The sequence below is a fragment of the Parus major genome, chromosome 5 (assembly GCF_001522545.3).
Source record: "Parus major isolate Abel chromosome 5, Parus_major1.1, whole genome shotgun sequence".
NCBI lineage: Eukaryota > Metazoa > Chordata > Aves > Passeriformes > Paridae > Parus > Parus major.
The window spans coordinates 59,250,937-59,277,509 of record NC_031774.1 but is presented as its reverse complement, the minus strand read 5'-3'; the positions used below and the strand labels follow the sequence as shown (position 1 = coordinate 59,277,509).

The window sequence follows — 26,573 nt, the reverse complement described above, 5'->3', positions numbered from 1 at the left end:
AATGTCCCAGCCCAGGGACAGAGGGGACATTACCCAAAATGTCCCAGCCCAGGGACAGAGGGGACATTACCCAAAATGCTGGCTTTGCCAATGTTGGTGATGGACTCCCCGTAGTGGCGCCGCACCATCACCGGGGACGTGGTGGGGCTGGGCGCCGCCGACGCGCTCTCGGTGTCCGGGGCTGAGGTAGGTTCTTTGCTGGGGTTGAGGAAACTTGGCTTCATGTGCTCGTAAGGGAGGGGGTTGGCTGTGTTGTACCAGTGGATCTGCACAGGTGAGATGTTGCTGTAGTGTTTCAGGATTAAGGGTTCTAACCTGTAGGCCTGGAAGGGGAATTTGGAGCAAAGATCAGTCCTGGGAGTTCAGACTGGGGGGGGAAAAAATCACCTTCCCTTCCCATCCAGAGCTGTCTCCAACCTCAAATCCAGAGTACCTGTCCTAAGCAAAGCCTAGAAGGTGACACTGGTGCTGTCCTGGTCTGATTCACTTTTGGTTTCACCAGGAAGATTTATCAGCCACCCAGGTTCTTGTGAGCTCACTTTCACACACCTGTATTACAACATTTGTACTACATGTTGTTACCAACACACAGGTTACTAACAGGTGGTTTTAGAGAGAACAAATTTAAAGTTAAGCTGATTCTAACACAATAAAGAGGAATTGGCTATTTAATGTAATGGCTAATAAATGTAAACATTCTGTTTGATGGCTCTTTGTTGATCCCTGTGCAAAACATGAGTTATGTTAATTTAAAAAAATATTTTCCTACTGATTATTTATTTCTCTTTGTCCATTTAGATGTAGAAAAGCATCCTGCATTTCTTTATTTTAAAACTACAATGAAGTTACTATTTGCAGAGTGGAACCAATTGTCCTTGAGAATCCAGGAAAACTCTGGAGTAGCTGGAGCTGTGACCATGTTTGGATTGAAGTCTGAATATACTTAAATTCAGCTACTTTAAATAGGAAAGTATCCCCAAATTGCTGTTGTACATGAAATTCCCAACCAGATTTACATCAAAGAAGTTACCAAGGGGATGCAGATCAAAGGTCCAGTAACTGATTTGGTGACAGCCAACACAGGCTGCTGTGGAGTAAGGAAAAGGCAAAGCTACACCAATAATCCTCTCCCAAATACTATCAAAAAACCTTTAGGATCCTTTGGGGGGAAAAAAAAACCAGTCTTTGCTTTTCTGTATTATCTTGGAAACTGTTTGTGAAGCCTTTTTTAACAGCAAAAATGTTTTTGGACAGATGATGTTTGAATGGAAGCCAGGAAGTTAAACACAAAATCCTTGTCTGAAAAAAGATTATTAAAAAAATAAAAAAAATCAGATTAATCCCAAGTCTTATGCTTATTACTATGAAAAGAGAAGCAAAAATGTTATTTATGGCAATTATTTGTAGGAAATGTAATTCTACAATTCCAAACCCCAAGCCATTGTATAATAACCATTAACAAATAATCCTCTGCTGGAACACATTTGTGTTGACTCACACACTTTGAAGATCCCACATCATCCCAGAGCTTAAAAACAGGCAAGGTGAAAGCTTGAGACTGCAATTAGAGACTCACCACTGGATCTGTTGGATGAAAAATGTTTAATAAGCGGTTACAGATGGTTCTGGGCAGGATGTGATCCTGGCTGCCGCTGCTCCCGGGACGGATCCCACGCAAGGCCAGGAACACTGCCAGTGGGGATCCCATACAGAAGAAATTCTCAACCTGGGGAGAGATTTCATCCACATTAATAAGGATGGAAATGCTTCCTAGCACTGCTGGATTTGATTTCTCTCTCCACCTGATTGGTTTTAACAGAGGGACTCAAACTCTTGGTTGAAGAGCACCACAATGTCCATAAATAAGAGTTAAACTGCCCTTGGCTGCATTTTGGGGTGCTAAAAAATCAGGTTGGGTATATGAACTCAGAGAGGTCCACCAGCACTGGAAAGGATGGAGAAAGAAGAGTTTGGGAGACACTAAAGAAATGAGTCTGATTTCTCCTGGAGCTTCCCAAACCTACCAGACCTCCTCATTCTCATCCTAACCAAGTTCTCCGTGATTTTCTTGCTACACACAGCTGGGGTTAAGTGACCAGAATGCTGCTTGTCACCAGTGCCACCATGTCCCAGGAGCAGGCACAGCCCCCTGAGACACTCTGATGTCACCCAAAGCTGCTGGGACCTCGCTGCCCTCAACACCAACTGAGTAAATCTGAGCTGCCACATCTGAGAAGTCACTGAACCTGCATTTTGGGGTCATTACAACCAACCCAAGGTCAGAATTCAACGCTGACCCCCCACTTCCAATCCAATCCAAACCATCAAATAGAAAGCTCGGTGGTAAAAGACATTTCCCTGAGTCAAAATTGCCTTTCAACCTTTATTTCCTAACTTGAAAAATTAATTTTACCATTGCCAGATGCTCATCCAGCAAGAGGAATTGCTGAATTCTTGCTAAAGGCACGTGGAGGATCACTGGCTCCTTCTCCCTATGTCAGCACATGGAATGAGGGCATAGGAATAATGGTCCTTTTCATCTCTGATTCCAGTGCTGCACAAAACATTCCTCCTCCTCTGTCTTGGCACTGGTACCACACCTCTTCCTTCCAAAAGAAGTCCCAACTCGATGGAAAAAGAATAAACTAGACCTTCAACATGGTTATTCCATGTCACATGCAGCACAGCACTGCTCTGTCATTAAAATTATCACTTGGTGCAAAGCTCCTTTCCTTTCTTCAACCCAAGTTTTACACAGATCTTGTGTTTTGGCAGCTTGGACAAAAAGCTTTTTCATCTTCAAACACAACAAAAAAGAATTTGAAATTTAAATTGAATAAGTAACCTCTAACCCTGTCCATCTGATATTCCCATGTCAAGCATATGAAAGGCACAATTATCATTGTTCTGCTTTAGGGAGGAATCAGACAGTGCCTGCCAGCTTGCCCTTAGCAGAGGACACTCAAAAGAGACTGGGAAAACCCTCAAAAGGTAATTTCTTCAGTGGTTACACGGTGTGTGGCTTTTGTGCCATCATTTCTGTTGATAAACAGTGCTGGAGTCCCCATGCCTGCAGGGATTTTATGTGGATGTGGCACTTGGGGATGTGGTTTAGTGGTGGACAGGTCTTTTCCAACCCTAATTCTAGGATTCTAAACCCCAAATCCTTTAAGCTGCAGCCCTAAGACTGTCAGTGCTGTTGCAAGGTGGCTGAAGATCAGGCTGCTGTATTGGAAAACCTACTGGGAATAGAAGATCAGAATCTTTCTAGGCAGTATTTATTAATTTTGGTGTTTTTCCTTGAATCAGGAGTAGGGAATTTTCTTGTAAATACTCAACAACACAGGAGAGGTGTTTATGAAATGACCTTGGAGAGCAGCACTCCTCTCCTGGTTATGATTCATAAACAGAAGACTTAATGAATTTATTTGTATTTTAAGCAGAAGCTGAGCCAAGTAGTCATCCATTCAACTTAGCACTGCAGTATTTTCATAATTAAGTGAAAAAAAAAAGCTGAATGAGTCAAGAGAAGTGAGGCAGCAGAGTTTGTGCTGGGCAGAGAGGAACGTGAGACAGGCTGGACCCTCCTCCAGGAGAGTTTCTGCAGCCTTGTCTGACTGAGAAGTGCTGAGGAACCCTCAAGTCTTTTGGGCCAGGACATTGCAAGGCCAGATTTAAATGGATTTCTGTGTCAGTCCTAAGGAGCAACTGAGGGTCCTGCTCTCCTCTTCCCTACCATGACTGAAAATCATCCTACAATAAAAGATTTCCCATTTTCATACACCAGAGGCGTGAAGGGGTTGCTGTCACACCATTCCCCAAGTTCCCACATTCCTCAGTCCCTCACCCTTCAACTCCAGCTCCTCTTACAAGGCTGGTGGGGACAAGGCTGTGATTCTAAATCCTCAATTTACAACATTAATTAGGTGTTGGCTCTGCTTTTAACCCCACAGATCCTGTTGGTCCAGCAGTAATTCCATTATCCCAGCTGAGCAGAAGCAGAGGAAGAGAGACAAAGATCCCTCCCTCTCAAGTTCCCACTCTGGTGGCTTGTCCAGTTTATTAGAGTACAACACACCCCATATCTTCATGTTTTGTGGGGCTTTTCCTCCCCATGGAGTCAATAATTCAATTTCCTCTAATATTAAGCACAAACCAAGCAAGCTGCTGCACTTCTTCTTGCATTTGTCTCACCAAAAAGCAACTTTAGTGCTTGCTCAACATCCAGCTCAACTCTCCTTCACGTGGCAACAGTGACTCCATCCCATCCTGGAAACCCTCATTTTTTTTCAGTCCAAAAAAGAGCTGACATGAAGAGCCAAGGGATGGGTGGTTGGTTTCTTAACGAGGCTGTTCTCTTTCAACAAACCAGTCACCCTCAGTGAGCTGGACTGGTCTGCTGCTGAGAAATCCTGTTTCAGTTCATTTCCATGGAAAGCTTCTCCCTCTGGAGCTCTGTCTCAAGCCATGGGAGTCACCAGAGTGAAGCTTCAGAGAAACAAAACATCTCCCTGGCAGTAAGGGCAAGGAAAAGGATGAACTGCAGTGGAAACATCACCTGAAGATAACAGATATATTCCATCTATTTAGGTAGATAAAGTCCTCTTTATCTAAATTTTCTTCCCCATTTTCTCCTCTCCATCTAAAAAGCAACTGTCCAGAAAGTGTCCTTCAGTTTAAATGCAACTGAGTGAAGCTTTCCCAGAGCTGGGGAAGGACCAGCCTGACTCCAGCTTCCTTGATGGGAGAGATAATAGCCTGACACATGCTTTAAAGCAGTGATGAAAAGGAGAAGGCTGTGACAACGTGAATTATGGCTGGTTTCCTCTTTTTTTACAGCTCAACATTGACCTTGGCCTCCAGGAGCCCTTCTGAACTCATAAGGAAAGAAAAATGGCAAGTTAAGAAACAATAATCCATTTTATTCTCATCTATCATGTCACATTTTTATGGTTTAATACTCCAGGATGGAGTTGAGCGAGTAGAAAGTGTTGCACATCCCACCCAGGAGCTGGAAAATGCCTTTTCCCAAAGATAAGGAATTCCAGCAATTTGTACAGCTGATTAGCAAGCAATCTGCTGCCTGAGATTGAGAGTGTGCTAACTGTCAGAGCAGAATGATTTGGAAGGAAAATCCACTCCTGGAGGAAATTCAATCAGATTTGCTCAGAGATGTGACATGTTAAAAGGAGTCCCCAAGGAAGATGGATTATTCAATGGAGTAGAAGTGAAACTCTTTAAAATACGTGATTGATGTCATCTGCCAAATAGTTTTTAACTTCCCACAGAATTGTGTGTGTCTATAATAAAACAACTAGGTTTGTGTATTAAATGTATTTGTATTCTATATATTTACACATATGTTTACATTTAATTTTATAGAAACATCTATAATAAAATCCCAGAATGGCTTGGGTTGGAAGGGACCTTAAAGCTCAGCTCATTCCAACCCCCTGCCATGGCAGGGACACCTCCCTCTAGACCAGGTTGCTCAAAATTTATTACAAATACAGAATTTCAATAAATAACAATATTCTGTGAATACAGAATATTGTATTTTTGCATGTATGCTCACACACTTCATCCAAAATCCAAATTATTCTGCCAAAACTATGTCTAGGGACACGGGAAAAAAATAAAAATAAACAGAATGACTCACACTGCAGGTGTATTTTTACAGCAAGCAGAAAAGTTCAGTAGAAACCTCTTTAACATACATACCTTAAATTTTAAGACAGGTGGTTTTGATATGGTGGATGCCTTTAACTCATGTAACCTCTCTTCTATCTCTCTCAACCTAGAAAATAGAGATCTTTCTGAGATCCAATAAAAAATGCAGCTTTAACCTCTCTGATCCAAACAGGCATTCCTGTGGGGTCCAACAGTTTTGTCTGCTGGGAAGAGAGAGTGATGGTGTCAGTATTTCCTGCAGCAGCTCAGCTGATTAAGAATCAATGTCTGTCAAATCCTGTTTCTCTGGCCACAGAAGAGATCAATCAAGACATGACAATTCCCCTGTTCACCCCCCCAAGCATCTGCCCACCCTCCTTCATCAGGAGCAGCTGACTCACCTCCCGTTTCCTTGGTGATTTTGCAGCCAAATCACCTGCTTTATTTTGGTTTTAAACCTCCCAAAACAACAACAAAGCCACAGGAAATGGTCTGGGCATTATGGAGTTCTGTATGGAGGTGCAATTTCTGGAGGATGGTGTCTCACCCTTTCAACTACCATGAAAAAAAGGTCATTCAGCTGCTTTTCTACTTGGCCTGAATTAAAAAAGCAGCTACAAGGTAAAGCACACATATGGATGGGTCAGACTGTTCCCAGTCCCAGTAAATTCCAGAGGTTACAGGATGTCAGCAGTCTATTTTCCATCATTTCACACAGAATTGCTCACTGAAGGGAGAGCCACTTTTTCTGTGCAGAAGTGCCAGTGTCAAATGATACTTGGGATTTCTGTGGGAGCACTTCAGAGGATGCCTAAGGAGCTGGAGCAGGGGTGTGAAAATGGCCATTTCTCCCTGATTATACGTTTGTGACATGCCTGAAGGGTCATCTTATCACTGCAACACTTCATTAGGTTTCTAAACTTCCCTTTTCTCAGAAATGCTGCACTTAGTCCAGCCCTGCAGCTGACAGAGACATCCTGCACCCACCCCTAGTGAGACACATCCTGATTCCACCACAGCAGGGCTGCTGCTGCATCAATGCTTCCCAAAAACCAGCAACACTCAGACTGGTTTCAGGAAGGAACCAGAAACCTGTGATTCGTGATTTGTCATGTCCCACTTGAACGACTGAAGTCGCCAATTTTAGATTCTCTAATGGGTGTCTCACAGCACCACAATATCCCCAACCCTCCAAGGCCAGGCTGGATGAGACTTGGGAGCAACCTGGGATGGTGGAAGGTGTCCCTGTCCATGGCAGGGGGCTGGAACTGGATGATCCTGAAGGTCCCTTCCAACCCAAACTGTTCCATGAGTCTGTGTGGATCCAGAGCTCCCATTCTGTGTTTAGCATTTACCACCCAGCCCCAGCAGAAGAACACCAGCCACCAAAGATAAGAGCCCTGGTGGGTTGTGGAAACAGCCAGAGGGTGTTTTCCAGGGATGTGGTTCTGTCCTTTGATCCCTGGCAGAGGGAGCATTACCGTTGTTTGGTTATGTAAAGTTCCTCCAGCAAACGCTGCTCCTCGTAGCTCATCCAACGCTCTTCCAGCTCCTCCTCCTCCTCCTTCTGCAGCAGCTGCTCATAGAGCCTGACTGGATTCCAGCCTGTCATGATGTCATAGGTGATGACACAGCCCAGAGAGTGGGACACGATGGACACCTTCCCTCCCTTCTCCTCAAACTCGGGGTTCCGGGAGCAGAAGAGGGAGTAGAGGCGGTTCAGCTCCTGCTGCAGCCCCTTCACCAGCTGTGCCAAAGGGTGAGGAGAGAGGGTTTAGTATCAACATCTGCTGCTCCAGGTGGTGTTCAGGGATGTTCCCAACCCACACTGACCCGCTCCTGATAAATCAAGCTGGGAAGATGAGCTCCATCCCATGTCCTGCTGGTGGTCCCTGACTCCAGAGTTCATCCCTCCTCTCCAGAGCCACCACACAGGACACGTGGTGCCCCTAAAACAGCTGCACTGCACAGCCCAAGGCACCAAACTGAAACAAACACTTCAATAAATGGCAGCTGTGCTTGAAGGACTCACCTGGGAGCTGAGCAACACCTGGCACAACAGTGATTGTTGGCACAATGGTATTTCCCTTCTTGCTGCATTCTCTTCCATTCTCTGCAGCACTGAACTGAGCATTCCTCTCGTATCAAGAGGTTCAGCTCCTTTGTTAATTTAAGGAGGATGGAAGGAGCCTGAGCCACACATGACCTGGAATCAACTCATCTCTGCCATAACCTTGGCATCACCCTGCCAACAGCTCATACCCCTTCTCCCTCTGTCACTGTGAGCAACAGGGGGCTGGGAAGAGAGAAATCCACTGAAATGGATGTTCTGCAGTGAGAGCCTGGATGGCTTCTGGGAAAACATCCTCAGATTCCCTTTTGGGTCTCAGTAAAGCAGGCTTGAACTCATCATTCTCCTCCCCACTGCCCAGCTGAAAGGAGAGGCAGCTTCCTGTCCTCCTTCCCTTCCTGAACCTGCTGGAAATTATTCCCAAGGAATCAGAATGATGTGATGCTGCTAAAAAAAAATAAAAAGCCTCATCTCAGGTAAGAGGATGGTATGGGAGGAAAAAAAGGCAAAAGAGAGAATAACAGAGCTAGAATTTGGACATTTGATATAATCAATGCTTAAAAAAACCAGTTTTCTGCTTACAGGTTTCCAGGAGGGATTTTTTGGGGAAAAGCAGGAGTGCAACATGGTTCTTAAAGATCCCAGACTAATCCTATAGTACTACAGCAATAAATATATAAATGCTGGTCCTGTGCTCATGCAGTCTCTGAGAAGCTTATCTGCTGCAAACCCTTCACTGTAGGATAACAAGGTACATCTTCCCAGAAAGTATTTTAGAGAGGAACACTGGAAGCCATGAGATTTGGGAACTGGCCAACACAAAAAAAACCACAACAAACAACCAAAAAACCCAACCAAACAGCAACAAAAAAAGCAGCTTTGCCTGTGAAACTCAGCATGGAAGCTGAGCAATGTTTCCAGGCTGTGGCAGGGAGGAGGACAAACAACAAGAGTGCAAATCATTCCCTTGTTAGTAAGGGGAAATTAAAGCTATGGAACATATAATTTCAACATGATTTTTCAAGAGCCTGAGTCATTACTGAATATAAATATGAATGGCACCAGAAGTGCCAGTGTTTGATACACATTTTACTGAGTGAGAATCCACACAACAAACCCCCTGCCTGAAGCACTGTGAAATGATTAACACAGCCTTGCAGCAGCTCAGAGAAAGGAGTAGCAGAACACCCATTTTCAATTATTTTTGACTGCCTCTTCTTCCATTTGGGTCTACACAGACTGTGGGCACAAAGTTTCACACATGAACAAACAGGCAGAGGTTTCAGCAAGAGCTGGAGCTGAAAATGTCAATCAGGATGAGCTGTGGCTGGCTGGTATTTTCTCCATTTAAAAGGTTTTGATTAAAACCCAGAACAAAATAGCAAGAATCAGTTGAAATCCAAGTGTTTGGGGATTCCTGCCAGGATTCTTTAAATAATCTTCTGGCATCATGGTATTTCCATTATAAAGATCTGATCTTGCAATCTGAGGGCATAAAGCAGAATATTCTTGGAAAATCCTGGTTGGACACTGAACCCAGCATTGTTTTTATTCATCCTCCTCCTTTAAAAACTTGCTGTGACTGGGAAGTGAAGCACAAACATGGCCATAACTAAGAAATGATTCATAAATCTCCAAACAAGTTCACATTTGCAATTTTGCAGACCAGAGTCCAAGCACTGAACTCAACCAAATCATCTGATGGAGATCATTCCTAAACCCCAAATCCCTAAGGTAATTGTGGAGAGGAAGGTCTGCTGTGGGAAAGGCTCCAGATTTCCAGGCACTGTCAATGGTCTGGTTTGCAGCTCTGCCAAACCTGCAGTGAGCACTTATGCATGTTGGTGTTCTGCCAGCAGTCCTGTGCCAGTCCTAAGATTAGAAACTGAACCTTTGTGGTGCAGAGTAAGAGCAAAAAGAAAAAAAAAAAAGCAGAAAAAACAAAAAGAACAGAAAAGAAAATGAATATTCATTTTAAGTCCCAGCTTAAAAACTGTTTGGTTAAGCAATATATGAAGTTAAGGTAATATTTATTAGGGGATGGAAGTAAATGATGTCTAAGGTCCTGTTCAAGCTATTCTATCATTTAATCCTGATTTGCTTTCTTAGTCTTAAAAAAACATAAAATATTCCAACTTGTGAAAGAAAAGTTTGGTTTCAACAGAGTTTTAGTCCAGTAAATGCAACATGAACTGCTTTCAAATCTTTTGTAGTTACAGCTTGATATGTCCTAAAAATCCATGTAAAAATATCTTCTGAAGACACTAAGTGGCTTTATATTGCCTAAAATCAGTGAATTTTTTCATTGGATTTAAACATGAAAAGTATGACTGCCTGTCAATTTTTTTCTCCTAAATGGCATCACTATAATAAAATTTTTAAGAGCTGCTTTTTTTTTTTTTTTATGCACAGCTTGTCCTTCTACTCCCTTGAAAGGGTCTTAACTAAAGGTTCACTGATAGATTAAAAAAACCCCAAAAAACAAATAACAAAATAACAACTCCCTCCTCAGCCTCCCAAAGCCAGTGGGGAGTGGCTGCTGCATGTCTGCACCTCATGGTTGGGTTACAGGTGCCTCATCCTGAGCTTGCAGCTTTCAGCATCCATGGAATTCCTTTCAGCATCCATGGAATTCCTGGCTGAAATCAGCCCCTTCCCCACTGGTTTCCCTGGTGCTCCTGCCTGCTCTTTTTATTTTTTAAAAATAATTTTTTATTTTTTATTTTTCTTGATTCTGCTGCACTTCTTCTATACTTTTCTTCACTCCTGGATTTTTCAGTCCCCTCTGGGCTGGGCTCCTTTGGGATCCTCCCTCACTGTTCTGTTTATCTCAGATCTCTGGGTCAGGACAGAAGCTCCAGAGCTCGTTGGGATCTTGTTTCTCGTGTTTATCAGGATGTCAGCACAGAACTTGGCAGGTCTCTCCAGACTCTCTGCACAAATTTAATTCACTGCAGCCTGGCACACTTTGGGTTCTGATGGCACAAAATGGCCCCAAACTGTGCAGCCTTTTTATATTTATGTTTATTTTTACCCAATTAACAATAGACACGTGGATTATTTTTCTTAGTGACCCAATGACCCATCACCTGTGTGCTGCACTGTGACATTTTCTGTCCAATTACCCAAAAACCTCTAGAAAAAGAAAATTAAGAAGAAAGAAGAAGGAAAAGAGACAACACCCTAAATCTTCCATCTTGTCTTCTGCTCTCTAAACAAGTTTAAACTCTAACTTTTTCACCCAGTGACTTAAGAAACTCTCTAATTCACACACTCACACTTTCAGCTTTTCTATCTAACTTTAACAGTTGTTTTCATGTATCACCATGAAAACACACACATAAATTTCATGTTGTATGAAATTCAGTGTTCTCCTGGATCTCAGAGCCAAGGGCACACACTCTGTGTTTTACATTACAACACCTGCTGGTCCATGGGATCTGTTACAAGCTTGGGAATCACCTGCTGGTTCTGTCTGAAAACAGGAGAGCAGGAATCACCCCAAAAAAATCCCAGGAATGGTGGGAAGAGCAGAATGCAGCATGACCAGACTCCTCTCTCTCTTTCCAACTCTCCTCTTCCACTCTCCCTCCCAGTTCTCAGCTCATTTTGGGGACAGTGAGAGCTGTTTCTCCATCCCAGGTTAATATAGGGATTTTTACAGGGCTTTCCCTACAAAAAGCCTGGAGATTCCTCGAGTTTCTGCCCAACCCATTTTACCACCTCCTAAGGCTTCTCCCACAGACTAAACAAGCTCAAATACTTCCCAAAAGAATAAAAGAGGCAGCAGTCGACTGAGTTGATGTTTTTCCCTGTCAGCTGCTCTGCTCCATCACCCCCAGCTCATCCAGGGGGATCAGGGGGAATGCAGCACCTTCACCTCTCTGTTTCTGAGCAGATCAAACACTCTAACAAAGGGAACAATTCCTATTTCTTCTGGAAAGAACTGAATCCCAGCTGGCCCTCCTACCTCAGTGCTCATTTAGCATCAGCCTGAGGACACTGAAGTATTTCAAAGAAAGGGCCTGGAGTGACAGGAAAAAGGGGGGAATAGCTTCTCACTGATAGAGGGGAATATAGATGGGATATTGGGAAGGAATTCCTGGCTGGGAGGGTGGTGAGGCCCTGGCACAGGTTTCCCACAGAAGCTGGGGCTGCCCCTGGATCTCTGGAAGTGCCCAAGGCCAGGCTGGACAGGGCTTGGAGCAACCTGGGATAGTGGGAGGTGTCCCTGGGCATGGCAAGGGTTTGGAATGAGATGATCTCTTCCTTTAAGATCCCTTCCAACACAAACCATTCTGAGATTATCTCTCTTTATCAGCTGAAGTTCTGCCAAGAAATCCTCCTTGCAGGAAACCCAAGCCCACAGGATCACATTACTCCAAAGGCAGCAGCTCATATTCAGACTAACTGAGGTTAAAAGCTCTCTGCCCTCCAGAAACCAAATTAAAGGCAGAGTAAGGAATGGTCTTTCTGCACATTCATGGCATGAGGGCAATTCCAGGGGGAAGCCAAAAATCAGAGTGCTGATCAAGGAGCAGGAGGCTGGACTGGATGAGGCCAAATATTCCCTTTGCTTTCCCAGTTATGTGCCTGCCTGGCAGATGGCTTCCAAGAAATCAAAAAATAACAGCTTATCCCATCCATTCAGGAATCCTGGGGGCACAGGCCTGGGTTTTGTAAGGGTAAATGGGGAGTTTGAGTCAGGTGACACATCCCTGTCACCTCAGGCTGAAGAACACTGATAAAAAGGGCAGCAGAATCGTGTCTTTTATCACCTCCTGGGTGCTGGGCGAGCCTGAACTGCTGGATCATGATGGGAACAAGAAATTGTGGAAGGAGAGAGACATCCAGAGGTGCTGCCCTTTTGTGCAGAGCATTAACAGCAACTTCTGCTGGGCTGGAAAAATCCAAACCTCTGAATTCCAGCACCAGCATCCCAAGCAGCTGTTCAACCTCCTCTGAGGAAAAGCAGCCTTGAAGATATCAGCATAAATAAACATGGATGGCATGCTCCTGACAAAGCAGAAGGAAATTGGGATGTGTGTGTGTGGATAAACACCCCCTGGATCCACACCAAGGAATCCAGAACTCCAGCCCCTGGTCCATTTTCTGGGCAGATTGTTGGGGCTGAAGGGGATTTTCAGTGCACACCAAAATTATCAGTGTAGAAAAATGACATTTTCCTCTCAATATCCAAGAAATGAGTTTTTCCCAGAAAACAAGGAGCAGAAAACCCCTGCTGGCACCTGAGCAGCAACACAGAGTTTGAGTGCTGCTCCTTTCTCTGTGCTGTCTCCACGGGATCCTCACCCACTGGACAATCTTCCCACAGTTTGAAGCCCATGAAAAAACCAAACAAGAGACAGGTGGTGATGGAAAGGGAGTGCAGCACAACCTGAGCTCTGCACCCTCTCCAGCCTGAGGAGCAGGGCAGTTTCTGCAGGCTTTGTGGGGAAGGAAGGTGAAGGAGATCTGAAGAACGGCGAGTTCTGCTCTCTATAAACGTCAAGAGAACTTCAGGAGAAAGTGCAAACTGGTTTGAAATTCAGCCAGCAGAAAACAGGGAGTGAGAGCCAGCTGGAGGGGGAGGAGGGTCCTTGAAAGCCAAGGGAGGGGCTGCAGCTCAAGGGAGGATTGGGAAGGGTTGGGAAAGCGAGGATGAGGAGTTGTAGCTCCACGTGGCCCAGGAGAAGGTGCCAGCAGAGCTGGTGAGGCTGCTGACCCCCAAGGAGACAACAGTTGTCACATTCCCTGATGGAATCACTGATGGGTGCCAGAGGAGTGTCACAACAACAGATGAGAGGCCAGAACGAGCCGTGCCTGCGGGAACAGACGGGAAGGGCTCCGTGTCTCAGGGATGAGACAGAAAAAGGATCTGTGGAATGCCTGAGTCTCTCTCCCAGGACCCCTCCTGCTGATGAAAAGCTGAGTCTAACCCATTTCTAACAAGTCACTGTGCTCAAGATGAAGTTTAGGCTCAGGCACAGCCACTAACCAATCACTTTATAAAGCTGAGAATACATTCAAGGGCAATCAAATTAATTAAAGCAACCATGGAAGTGCTGCCAAGCAGCTCCTTCACCATTGGGTTCAACAGGATATGCAAAACCAGTCCTGAAATAGTCTCAGCTTAAAATATCCTGCTTCCCATCTTGTTTTCTAACACACCTGAACCAGCTGCCTTTTATTGCTGAAAGGAGTGCACAAGAGAATGGTGTTTCCAAAACAACCCAAGAGGGATGACAGCTCTGGCAAAAGCTAATAATTGTTCCAAATTTCACGAGGTTAGTCATTAATTCTCCTTTTAAATATGTGTATAAGGGCAAACCATGGAGCCACTCCAAGGTCAGGGCTCTGAGCAACCTGTTCTTTGGAAGATGTCCCTGCCCATGGAAGGGATTGGAATGAGATTATTCTTCATGTCCCTTCCAACATAAATTATTCCATGATTCTGAAGTGGACAGTGAAGCTTCTCCATTTTTATAGTGCCATATTTGCACAAAATCCTTAGAAATCTTGGGATAACGGATGTAAATTACATTTATTTTTATTTGTAAAAATATATTATTATTCTTAATATTCTTATTTATTTATTATTTATTATTATTATTTATTTATTATCCTGCACTAAAGGAATTTTCTTTATATCTATATATTTATTGATATATGTCTTTCCAAAACATATATCAATAATTTAGAGAATTACAATTAGCCTGCAAGTAAGTACAGGAAAGATCAGAAAATAGAAAAATAAGCTTCTTAACAGTATAACGAAGGTGACAACTCTGAATTTACTATGCAACAATTAATCTTTCTTATCTGCAACCATTTATTATTAACGAAATATGAAGCTACAGTGACACAGATGTGAAACAAAGTCACCCACTGAGGACACTAAAACCCAAGATTACGTTACCACAGATGGACCAGTAAGGTCAGGGGCAGAATGTGAAATGACTGTTCATTTAGAAATAGGCCTGTGTGCATCACAATATCAATTTATTGCTTTTTCTTATCTCTGGGTAATGTTTACAGAGGGATTTGGTCCAGAGGAGGATACAGCACAATTCTCTCTCACAAAAACACCCTGGCTGAATCTGAATCTGAATCTGAGAGCAGACTGGGCTGTTCACGGGGCTGTGCTGAATTAGTAATGCCTGCCTGCTATCACATCACACACCAGAAGAACCTTCTGGATATTCTCCTGCCACACTGGAGAAGAAACAATGCCTGAAATCAGAGAGGGGTCACCCACCACGCTCTGGGAGGGCTCCAATGAGCACCCCTGGGACAGCTCTGTGCTCTCCTGTGACACTGACAGGACAAGGTCCTGGAAGGAGAGAGGAGCTGCCACGTGCAAACCCCTTAATGAGCTGCTTGAAGAGTGGTCAGGAGCTTGAAAGAAGAAGTTGTGATACTTCTGTGTGGGGAAAAAACCTTGAAAAGGGGAAGAAAATTCCTACCCAAGCATTGTGGCCTGGGTGCTCACAGCCCAAAATGCCAACCCGGGCACTGCAGGGAGAGGAGGAGGATTCTGCCCCTGCCTTGGCCACAGGAGAGCACACCTGGAATGCTCTGCCAGCTCTGGGGCTCCCAAAGGCAGAAGAAGCTGCTGGAGAGAGTCCAGAGGAGGCCACAGAGCTGCTCCAAGGGCTGGAGCCAGGCTGGGAGAGCTGGGAATGTTCCCCTGGAGAGGAGAAGGCTCCAGGGAGAGCTCAGAGCCCCTGGCAGGGCCTGAAGGGGCTTCAGGAGAGCTGGAGAGGGACTGGGGACAAGGGATGGAGGGACAGGACACAGGGAATGGCTCCCAGTGCCAGAGGGCAGGGATGGATGGGATATTAGGAAGGAATTCCTGGCTGTGAGGGTGGGCAGGCCCTGGCACAGGGTGCCCAGAGCAGCTGTGGCTGCCCCTGGATCCCTGGAAGTGCCCAAGGCCAGGCTGGACAGAGCTTGGAGCAGCCTGGGATAGTGGAAGTGTCCCTGCCATGGCAGGGGTGGAATTGGATGGTTTTTCAGATCCCTTCCAACCCAAACCAGGCTGGGATTCTGTGGCTGCTGAGAGACATCAGCTGAGCAGCAGCTTCACTCTTCTCTAGGCCGAGCTCACCACATTCCTCAATTTATTTCCCAGAGACAAAGGAAAGTTTATTAAGCTCCTTTTGAGATCCTTTGAGGATTTCTGTGTGGAAAGCACTGGAAGAGCCTGGAGTACACAAAGAATTGTGATTAATGATAAAGCAGTGAGCAGGGACATTAATTCTGAGCAATGTGTGAATCCTCAAAGACAAGGCTCATTTCTGAGCTGGAAGGAGCAAAGTGCCACAAAAAAAAACCACACTGAAGATGGAAAAACCATCCAGAGGAATGCTCCACTTGACACTGTTGTGCTAAACTGCAAAGCTAGGTCACAGAAAAGAAAATGGGATAAGGAAGACTAACTTGTGTGCATTGCTGCAAACCTTTCAAGGAAATTAATTTGATGAAAAGAAACAACTCAGTATTTTGTAATCAGATCTAAGCAGGCTCCTTTCTATGTCAGTTCTCACACCCAGGGATGGTGATAAACCTGTAAAACTGCAGTTCTACTGAGCAATGAATTAAATTTTCATGCACTGCTGGCCAGCACACCTGAACTTTACTCACTAATCCATTTCCCATAAGATGTCCACAGACATGCCAAGCCTCTAATGCAGTTTAAAAATATCTGCTTCCAAGCTGCCAGAGAAATTTCCATTGATTGCCACAAAAGTTCATGTTGGCTTCAGGTACACAACAGACAGGGAAACCTGAGAGACAGAGCCCTGATCAATGAATTCTGCATTCCTAAGCAGGAAGAGAGGTACATATTCCAGTTTGAAAACTGTGTTGCCAATCTAAAGGACTTAATCACACCTGATTTGACTGAAAGGTAGCATCAAATATCCATGTAAGACTTAAAAGTCTCACTTTGCCCCAGTCTAACCATGCTCAGGGTACCAGGGCTGCAAAAGGATTAACACTACTGCATAAATAACACAGTCAACACAGAAAAAAGCTGTTAATTCCTACAGAAATTAATCCTAAAACAGCCCCCCAGGGCTTTTCCACTAAGTGTGATACACAAGGGATGCCACTGGCATGAAGCTCTGCCCATGTTTTATGGGCTTCATTTATTCAGGTTATTATCATTTATTCAAGGCTTATAATTTTTTAAAGACCACTATAATTTATGATTGAATTCCTGGCTTTTCTCCTCTGATTAATGGGGTCACTCAACAGCTACACAGATGGGCCAAGGTGGGATGGGAGCATCCAGGATATGAACAGTCCCCTATTAAACTGAGTAACTGGGGATCCTTTTGGTTTGTGCACACAAATGCATTCAGACTGGCTTTGGTTGCTTGTGCTGCCATCCCATCTGTCTTCAGAAACAGCAAAAATGAAGTGACAAATATCCATTGTGCTTTGTCAGGGGTACAAAGAACTTCACCCCTCTGGTCTCCCATGGCTCTAAATATCCAGGAATTAAGGAGAACAACATTAAACTCCTTCCCATTTCTCAGCTGTTGATACAGAACCATTTTAGATGTTTCTGCTCTAAATAAATGACATGGATTGTACTTTTTGCTGTCTTTCTTCTCCTCTCATTCTTGAAACTCTGATTACTGTGAGTGATCATGACACACATACACTGTTAACACTCTTTACACAGGTTTTCCTTAGAAGGGAGCTTTCCTGACATTCCCAAATCCACATTTTTTCAGCTTCTATGCCCAGCTCTAGTGAAATTTACCTAAAAGCATGTTTTCCACACTCACCTCATCCCTGTAAAGAGGACTGGTGTAGTACATGATGTCCATGGCACTGCTGTTGAGCATATCCCGTAAACCCCGCACTTTATCCGGAGTTATGGAGTCCACAGTGTCTGGGAAAAAAAAAGAGACTTAAATTACATCCAGGAGGATGATAAAATAGAATCATGGAATGGTTTGGGTTGGAAAGGACCTAAAAGCTCATCCAGTTCCATCCCCTGCCATGGCAGGGACACCTTCCCCTGTCTCAGCCTGGCCTTGGGCACTTCCAGGGATGGAAATGTTCAAAGCTGCACCAACAAAACCAAAATAAAAACCCAAGCAGGACACAAGCAGAGAACTCAGATGAATTCACAGGGGAGAATTTTGCAGCCTGCAGCTGCTGGAACAGCAGAAGAGCCGAGTCCTGTACCTCCATCGAGGGTCAGCTTTGATCTCCACTCCACTGGGAGGAATTCCACGTGTGTTGCAAGATTGGAAAAATACTTTTCTTCCACTTTTCTTGCAGTATCTCGCATCCTACAAAGAAAGAAATTCATGTTTTTCTGTGAAGACTACTCTTGGCACAACACATTTCCTGAATTACTGCTTTTCCATCCCTACTAAAACATGTAATACACTCAATTTCAAGCTTTTGTTATGAAATACTTAAACTCTCATATAATAAAAAAATCCTGTGCATGCTTCATTGCATGCTCAAGAGTCTGAATGTATCACAGTATGGGCTTAACATAATCCACCTAAACTCAATTCAAAGGTATTTGTAAATTCTGGTGCATTTGGGGCTGAATGTGAAAAGTAAGGATTAGAAAATTAAAAAGAATTAGAAAATCAGAAAATAGAATATGAAGAATTTAATCTCTGCTTTTGAAATCTAGAATCCACTGAAATCAACCATTTGATTTTCAAGTTCAGTGCTTTTAAACACAAAGAAAACTCTTAAAAATATGGCTTGAAAGAGAAGAATTTTATTTTAATTTTACATACTGAAGTGGAAGGCTTGAGAGCTCCAAGGGTGAGAACCAGGATCATTTATGAGTGTTTTAACTTGCAGGAGCAGATGGAGAGGCTTTTAAAAGACTTTACATTTTTACAGCATATCTGAACATGAACATTGCTGCAACTCTCTCAAGGGATGAGAAAAAATACCTCAACCCCAAAGTATCTCTGACCCTCTCTGTTGTTTGGGGGAAAATGGGAATAATGGTAAAAGTTATGTTCTTTTAAAAACATGATTTTGTGTTGTGTGAAAAACCCATCATTGAAAAGGGAAAACTAGCATGAGATCAGACAAAATATTAAATATCCATTCATTCTATCAATGTCACTCAGAATCCAAAGTGAGGAAGGTTTTTATTTTCCTTTCTTTCCTTTACCTGAATCCTAGCCCCAACAATATTCCTATTTTTGTAGATGAGCACAACAAACCAAATCCAGCTCCAGTGTTGGGTTTCCAGCACTTGGTTCCCAGTTCCAAACATGGAGTTTTTTATTTATTTCAGTGTTTCAATGTGGATTTTCCCCCTATTTTTCAAAGCAAAGCCCTTGTAAGTTAATTCTACAACCAAAGGCACAATGACATTAATCTTCCACCTGCACAAATGTTTTTTAATGAGTTTAATCCCTGAGCTGAGGCACTTTCCTTGGATGTGTTAATGCTCCTGTGTTCTCCAGGAGAAATGAGACAGTTCAGGATAAATCACTCCCAACACCTGGGACAGGAATTCCTGCACTATCCAAAAATCCTATATGGATAACTCTGCCAAAACCCTGTCTTGAAAAGGAGGATGGGGTAGGAAGGGGTATGATAGACAATGGTTTAAAAAAAAAAACAACAAAAAAATATTTATCTACAATTATCTCTTATTTTTTTCCCCCAGGAAAAGTTCATTATGCTACTGAAAAAGCAGATTAATCATGTACATTTTTGAGAGAGGCAGTGGAAACACTTTTCCATCACTGACACTTATTTTCTGATGAAAGAAAAGGAAAAAAAGGAGGAATGGGGAGAAAAAAGGGAGAAGGGAAATGAAATGGGGAAAGGGGGAAAGAAAAGCTGAGGAAAGGGGGGGAAAGGGAGGAAAGAATAAAAGGGGGGAAGGGAAAAATGGGAGAAAAGGGGGAACAGGAAAAAGGGGAGAAAAGGGGAAAAAGGGTGAGAAAAGGAGAAAGAAAAAATGGGGGAAGAAAAAAGGGGGTGGAGGGAAAAAGGGGAAAGTGAAAAAAATAAGGGGAAATAAAAAAGGGAGGAAGAAGAAAGGGAAAGGGAAAAATGGGGGAAGGGAAAAAAGCAGGGAAAGGAAAAATGGGGGAAAAGGGAGAAAAAGGGGAAGTGAGAAAAAAGGGGAAGAAAAGGGGGAAAAGGGAAAAAGGGGAAGGGAAAAAAAGCAGGGGAAGGGAAAAAAAGCAGGGAAAGGAAAAAAGGGGATGGGAAAAAATGCAGGGGAAGGAATAAATGAGGGAAAGGGAGAAAAAAATGAGGAAAGGGAGAAAAAAATGAGGAAAGGGAAGTAGCATCCTCTACATCCTTTTTTCCCAAGCAGTTACTGCAGGTCTGTGCAAACAGCCAAGAAATAAAACTGCTCAGCATCTCTATTTTTAAAGCCTGGTGTGATTGCACTCCTCATCTCCTGGATTCTTGTCCAACAAGATGGCAAAAGGTTTAAATAAAGCAGAATATCCTCCCCATGATAAGGGGAGAAAAATAAAAATAAAATCAGCAAGAGGATCTGATTAAATCAGGGTTGATTTAAGGCCTGAGCTGAACCATCCTGGCCAAGCACAAAACCCTCCCTGCCATCCCCACACACACACAAGGACATGTCAGAGCCCAACTTCAGCATGGAATTTCTAGATTATAAAGAAGATAAAATGCCAGTGAATATGTGAACATTCTTGAAGCTCCTGAGTGAGGAAAATAAAGGAGATCTTTGAAAATGCCCACAACTCCTTGGTATTGCCAAGTCAGCTTCGCTTTCTCTGCATGAAGGAGGTGGTTTTGGTTGGGATAAAGTTAATTTCCTTCCTGGTACAGCAAGATTTGGATTTAGGATGAGAATAATGTTGATATTTTGGTTGTGTTTACCCTAAATCAGGGATTTTTCAGTGTCTCAAGCTCTGCCAACAAGGAGGAGCACAAGAATATGACTAGGAGAATTATTATTATTATTATCATTATCATTATGTTGTTGTTTAAGTTAATAATTTTAATTATTAACTCTTTAATTATTAAACTCATCTCAACCCATGGGTTTTACCTCTTCCTAATTCTCTTCCCCATCCCACTGCAGCTGGGGTTAAAGCCTGACACCAGCAAAGAGAAACTCACAAACAGTTAAATTAAGGAGGAAATTAGCCAAGCAGCAAATTAAAGCTGCTCAGCTTAAAAACATAGAAATATTTATTTCAATATTAAGTATGAATAAGGGACAGATCTTTTACACAGCAACAGCCACCTGAAGTGAAGGAAATGGTAAATAACCTGGTCCTATTAGAGCAGGAAAAAACATTCACATTATTTATACACCAGGAGCAGGTGGAAATATTGTGGAGGAACACAGAATTAGACACCCCTAAATTAGGGATTAGACAATTCTAGAATTAGGAATTAGACACCCCTAAATCTTTAATTTTTTAAATACAACTACAACAGAGCTTTCTGCTGTTTGAAAGAGTCCAGTTCTTAGTAAAGGTGTTCACAAACTGACTCAGAGAGTTGTTTTTTTTTTTAAATAAAAGTCAAAGCAAGAAAGAGGAGTTTGGAGAAAATAACGTGGCCTTGTAATTCTGCCAAACCTTTTGGGAAAAGCTTCAGGTCTCTCCTCCTAAAAACTGGGCTGGTTTTGTGTCTTTACCCAGAGCTTTGGAAATGCAAAGCCTGATTTTACTCAGATGTGGGTTCACCTCAGGAAAATTGAGGTTGTTCTGCCTCCAGCACAATAATCCTGAACTTGTAAAATCCCAGAAGGGTTTGATTGGAAGGGAATTTAAAAATCATCCCATTCCACCCTTTGCCATGGGCAGGGGCACCTTCCACTGTCCCAGGCTGCTCCAAGCCCCATCCAGCCTGGCCTTGGACACTTCCAGGGATCCAGGGACAGCCACAGCTTCTCTGGGAATTCCAGCCCAGCCAGGAATTCCCAATTCCCAGTATCCCATCTATATTCCCCTCTGGCACTGGGAGCCATTCCCTGTGTCCTGTCCCTCCATCCCTTGTCCCCAGTCCCTCTCCAGCTCTCCTGGAGCCCCTCCAGGCCCTGCAAGGACTTTCAGGTCTCCCTGGAGCCTTTTCTCCTGCTGGAATGATCCTGAACAAACAGAATCACTCAGGTCCATGAGAAAACCAAACTCCAGCTCTGCACATTTCCTCCTTTGGCCTCACAGAACTCCTCCAGGTACAGGTGCACAAAAGCTCTGTTTCAACCCATTTTTGTCACTTGCCAGAGCTGCACTCACCCTCCATCCACCTCCTGCTCACAGGAATCACTGAAATTCCCAGTGCAGCACATCCCATCCACATCCAGCAGCACTGCACCTCATCCCCCACTGATTCTGATCAGCAGTTTGACAGAAATGCTGAAGAAAATTGGGTGTATTTTCCAGGCAATGCAGCTACAGACACACACACCTGCAAAAATCTGCTCTGCTAGAAAGATGGGGTTATTATTTTATTTTTTTTTCCCTTCTTCTGGCTCTTACAAATGGATTTCTTTTTAAAATTTTATTAGATGGCAAATCCCTCTACTCACTTGTTAAATTAACACCAACTGAAGTCATAAATCCTCATCAAAACAGGCAGAGAATTCACCTGATACAAATGCATGTTGAAATACTGACCCCAGAGCAACAATTACTTGAAGCTATGCATTGAAACAGGACAAAACTACTCTAATTTATGGTTTTCCTAAGAAAAAAACCCCACTCATGCACAGATGCAATGCACACCTTGAAAAGAATTCTGAAATATTGCTGTTTTCCAAGCAAGAAGTAACGGCCTGAAAATAGGTAGAAATTCACCATGAATAAAATGTGCCTGGCTGCCTTTCTCTGATTAAAATAATAAATAACAAACTCATATTTTCACAGATATACAGCCTTACTGAAATTGAGTATATTCCAGAGATTTGTTAACATATTTAGAATTATTACTGTGGGGTTTTTTTAATCTCATGCTACTGTAAGATCCTACTTTTGTGTAAGGTTTAAAAAAACTCCATCAAAAACAGGGCAGTTGCAAACTGAGTTAGCTTCAGCTGCTTCCCAAATTTTGCAGAATGATGCTGATGTTAACAGAGCAAAATGCCTGAAAGCTTGAAGCAACTGTTTTCATTTCAAGTTATCTTTGCAGACTCTCTCCAGTCCAGATCCATGAGAGAGAAATAGGGAATGGTCTTTAATTTAAAAGACCTTAAATGTGCCAGCTACTTACTGTGAACTCTTGATTTCATAAAATCACTGAATCCCAGAATGGTTTGGGTTGGAAGGGACCTTAAAGCTCATCCAGTTCCACCCCTGCCATGGGCAGGGACACATTCCCAGGTTGCTCCAAACCCTGTCCAACCTGGTCTTGGACATTCCAGGGATGGGGCAGCCACCTGGGCAACCTCTTCTTCATTTCCAGGGCCTCACCATCCTCACAGTGAGGGAATTTCTCCCTAATAATTTATCTAAACCTGCCCTCTGTCAGCTTAAAGTCATAATCTTTTAGCCCATCACTCTGATTCTAAGAGGCATTGGGATGTCCCTAGGAAAAAACCACCTCAGCTCTCACTGTTCCCTGCAAAGCCACGTGGATCCATCCCTGGATTTTGGTCACAGAACTGGTGAATGATGTTCTAAATCATCCCCCAGCTGCTCTCACCCCCCTGTGTAGGAATCCAGAAATGGAGAGACATTTCTCTCTTTGTCCTACTCTCCAAAAAGGAATTAATCCTATTTTTCACTGACAGAAAGGCTTCCAAAATATCCCTGGCTAAACCAGGATTTATAAAAAATTAAGTAGAAAGTAGTAGAATGTTTAGTATGTCACTGAAGTGAAAAAATATAGATTTTAGAGTGTTTAATACATGGAGTAAAGATAGAGGAAAAAAGGGGTATTTTTTAGCTCTCCTCTTTCCTTCTTCTCCGTAATTCTACAGTTTTTAAGAGCACAAAGGGTGATTGGTTGAAAGTTAGTCACAGTTTTAGTTACTTAAGAAGATACAGAAAACTTATTTGTTAATATATAAAAACAATACAGGTGTCTACAGTTAATAGGGTAAAAACAGATATAAAGATGAGATGGCTGCATGGTTCAGGACCATTTTGTGCCATCAGAATCCAAAGTTTGCCAAGTTGTAGTGAATTAAATTTGTGTAGAGAGTCTGGAGAGACCTGCCAAGTTCTGTGCTGACATCCTAATAAACATGAGAAACAAGATCCTGACAAGCTTTGGAGTTTCTGTCCTGACCCAGAGATCTGAGATAAACAGAGGGAGGATCCCAAAGGAATACTTCTCAGAGAAGCTGCGAAATCCAGGAGTGAAGAGAAGTGCAGAAGAGGTACAGAAGAATCAAAGAACAGATTAAAAAGTTACACCCTGGAGCTCCCTCAAACAGAAGGCAGAGCTCACTGCCCCTTTGAGGAAACAATACCACTTTATTGAGGAGATTTAGGGCTGGCTTGAGCTAAGTTTGCTAAGCTGAAGTGAGAGCAGCAACCATGAGTAATAACATCAGAGATCTGCTGAGAGATGAGGAAATGGGAGGGAGCTGTTTCCCAAAGCTGAGCTGCAGAAATGCCAACTCCAGTCTCTCAAAAAGTGACTGCAAGACACAAGTCATGTTCTGCCACTGCTGCTCTCAGAAAATTGCTGTGAAAATTGCTGCTGCACAACACACACACACTCATCCTGCTGCAGAGGAGAGATGGAAACTCCAGGATGCAAACACTGGCATTCATGCTTGGTTCTTTTGAAGAACAACAGGATTTTGTGTGATCAGAGGAACTGAAGCTGCTCTGTTGGTTGATCACAGGATCCTGGGAGATCCAGGTGCTCCAGAGTTTCTCCCAGTGCTGCTTTCCAAGGACAGGGAGGTTTGCCCTGCAGGAGGAGCTGGCACAGAGCCCTGCAGGCACTCCCTGTCCCCACTCCACACCACCCAATCCCACCTTCCCCACAAAATCCCACATTTTTAGACCAGCTGGAGTGATCCAGTTTCCAGTTGTGATGGTGTGGGCAGGGAAAGGGCAGAAAGAAGGGATGAGGAGAGGCTGGGAATGGGAACAGCCCTGGGGATACACCCAAATCCTGAACAGGCTGCTACAGCTCCTGTCCAACAGGCAGACACGTGTTAGGTAATAAATACACACAAAACAAGCTGTTCCAAAAGCATTTCATGCCCTAACTATCACCTTTTACCTCGACCTGAACTTCTCTTCCAAGACAGGCTCAAGCTGAAACCTGTAAGCCAAAATTTACCAGCTAGGTGCTTAATTCAGAATTAATACCTGCATGAAAGGATGAAAAACAAGCATCTAATATGTATTTAAGGCAATGCAAGCATTTAAATGGAACATAAAGCTAGCAAATACCTGAAGAGCTAAAATTACAGGGAAAGATTTTACAGGAAAATCTTCATTTGAGATTCCAGCAGCACACATCAATGCAGTGAAAGGTTTCTGAGAGGCTCTGCCAGGGCTTGCATATCAATGGAAATGTACCAAAATAGCTATTCCAAAGTAATTATCCTAATGATAATCCACAATTAAAATGCTTTCTAATGGGACTTGCAATAATAATGTAATTGTTGATTAGGCCAAGATGATGGTGCTTGTGCAGGGAGCTGTGTGAACAGCAGCACAGAAAAATGGGATTTTGGAGTCCAATTGGGATTTTGGAGTCCAAAGAGGAGATTCAGACAGAGACAGAGCCCAGCTTGAGGCTGAGAGCAGCCCAGAAGTGACACAACACTGCAGCTGGTATGGAAAACCACAGGAGAGACACTCCACACATCCCCCAAGCACGGGAGCTGATGGAATTTAGTTCAGCCTAAAGGTCTGAACCCCGCCTAAGGCAGGTGAAAGGCCTGACCTTCACCAGGGTCAGGTAAAACAACAGGAGCCAGGAAAAGGTTGGGAACATGGATAACAACATTCCTGGATGTCCTGAGGAGGCCACCACGATGAGGGATGGAGCACCTCTCACTTGAGGAAAGGCTGGGAGAGCTGGGATTGCTCAGCCTGGGGAAGAGAAGAATAAATGTGACATTGAAGGGAACCTTCAGGAGAGCTGGAGAGGGACTGGGGACAAGGGATGGAGGGACAGGACACAAGGAATGGCTCCCAGTGCCAGAGGGCAGGGATGGATGGGAGATTGGGAAGGAATTCCTGGCTGGAAGGGTGGTGAGACCCTGGCACAGGTGCCCAGAGCAGCTGTGGCTGCCCCTGGATCCCTGGAAGTGTCCAAGGCCAGGCTGGACAGGGCTTGGAGCAGCCTGGGACAGTGGAAGGTGTCCCTGCCAAAGGAATCAAATGAGTTTTAAGCTCCCTTCCAAGCCAAACCATTCCATGATTCTAAATTATTCTTGATATGTGAACATCTCTCCCTCCCATTCACCCCCAAATTCAATGAAACCACAGATCAACCTCCATGAAAAAAAATACATTCCAAATAACAACATGTGAGTGTGTACAGCAAAAAGACATCCCAAAGAGATTTATTTTTAAACCTAACACTCTACCTTATCATAAACCAAGGATTCTCCACCTGACAGCAAATAAAACCCCCTCCAACTAAAACACATTCTGCCATAATGCTTTGGTTTCTATTAGGCAGAAATACAGACTACAAAGCCTTCTCCCTTAAAGAAGCATCCCTGTGGTACCAGCACAGCTCAGAGCAGATTATTCTGCTCATGCTGGGGCAGCTGAATCAGTGTTCCAGCCTGGAGGAGGGACTGTCTCTTCCCAGACAAGCTCCCAGTGAATATCAGTGCTGACAGGAGCAGCTTGTTGCACCAGCTGCCCTGCTACATTTAGATAATAAATGTGTTTAACTA

At 43.6% G+C, this 26,573-nt stretch overlaps 1 protein-coding gene across 1 annotated transcript in view; it reads right to left on the bottom strand.

The window, feature by feature from the left end:
- Positions 1-26,573, bottom strand: part of DDHD1 (DDHD domain containing 1) — a 47,712-nt gene that overhangs the window by 5,691 nt on the left and 15,448 nt on the right. Inside the window, exons 4-9 of the mRNA XM_015631489.2 lie at positions 17,948-18,054; positions 17,542-17,648; positions 7,152-7,417; positions 5,722-5,797; positions 1,577-1,726; positions 71-323 (exon numbers count right to left, since the gene is read on the bottom strand). Coding sequence (XP_015486975.1) covers positions 71-323; positions 1,577-1,726; positions 5,722-5,797; positions 7,152-7,417; positions 17,542-17,648; positions 17,948-18,054 — 959 coding nt within the window. The remainder of the gene's footprint in view (positions 1-70; positions 324-1,576; positions 1,727-5,721; positions 5,798-7,151; positions 7,418-17,541; positions 17,649-17,947; positions 18,055-26,573) is intronic.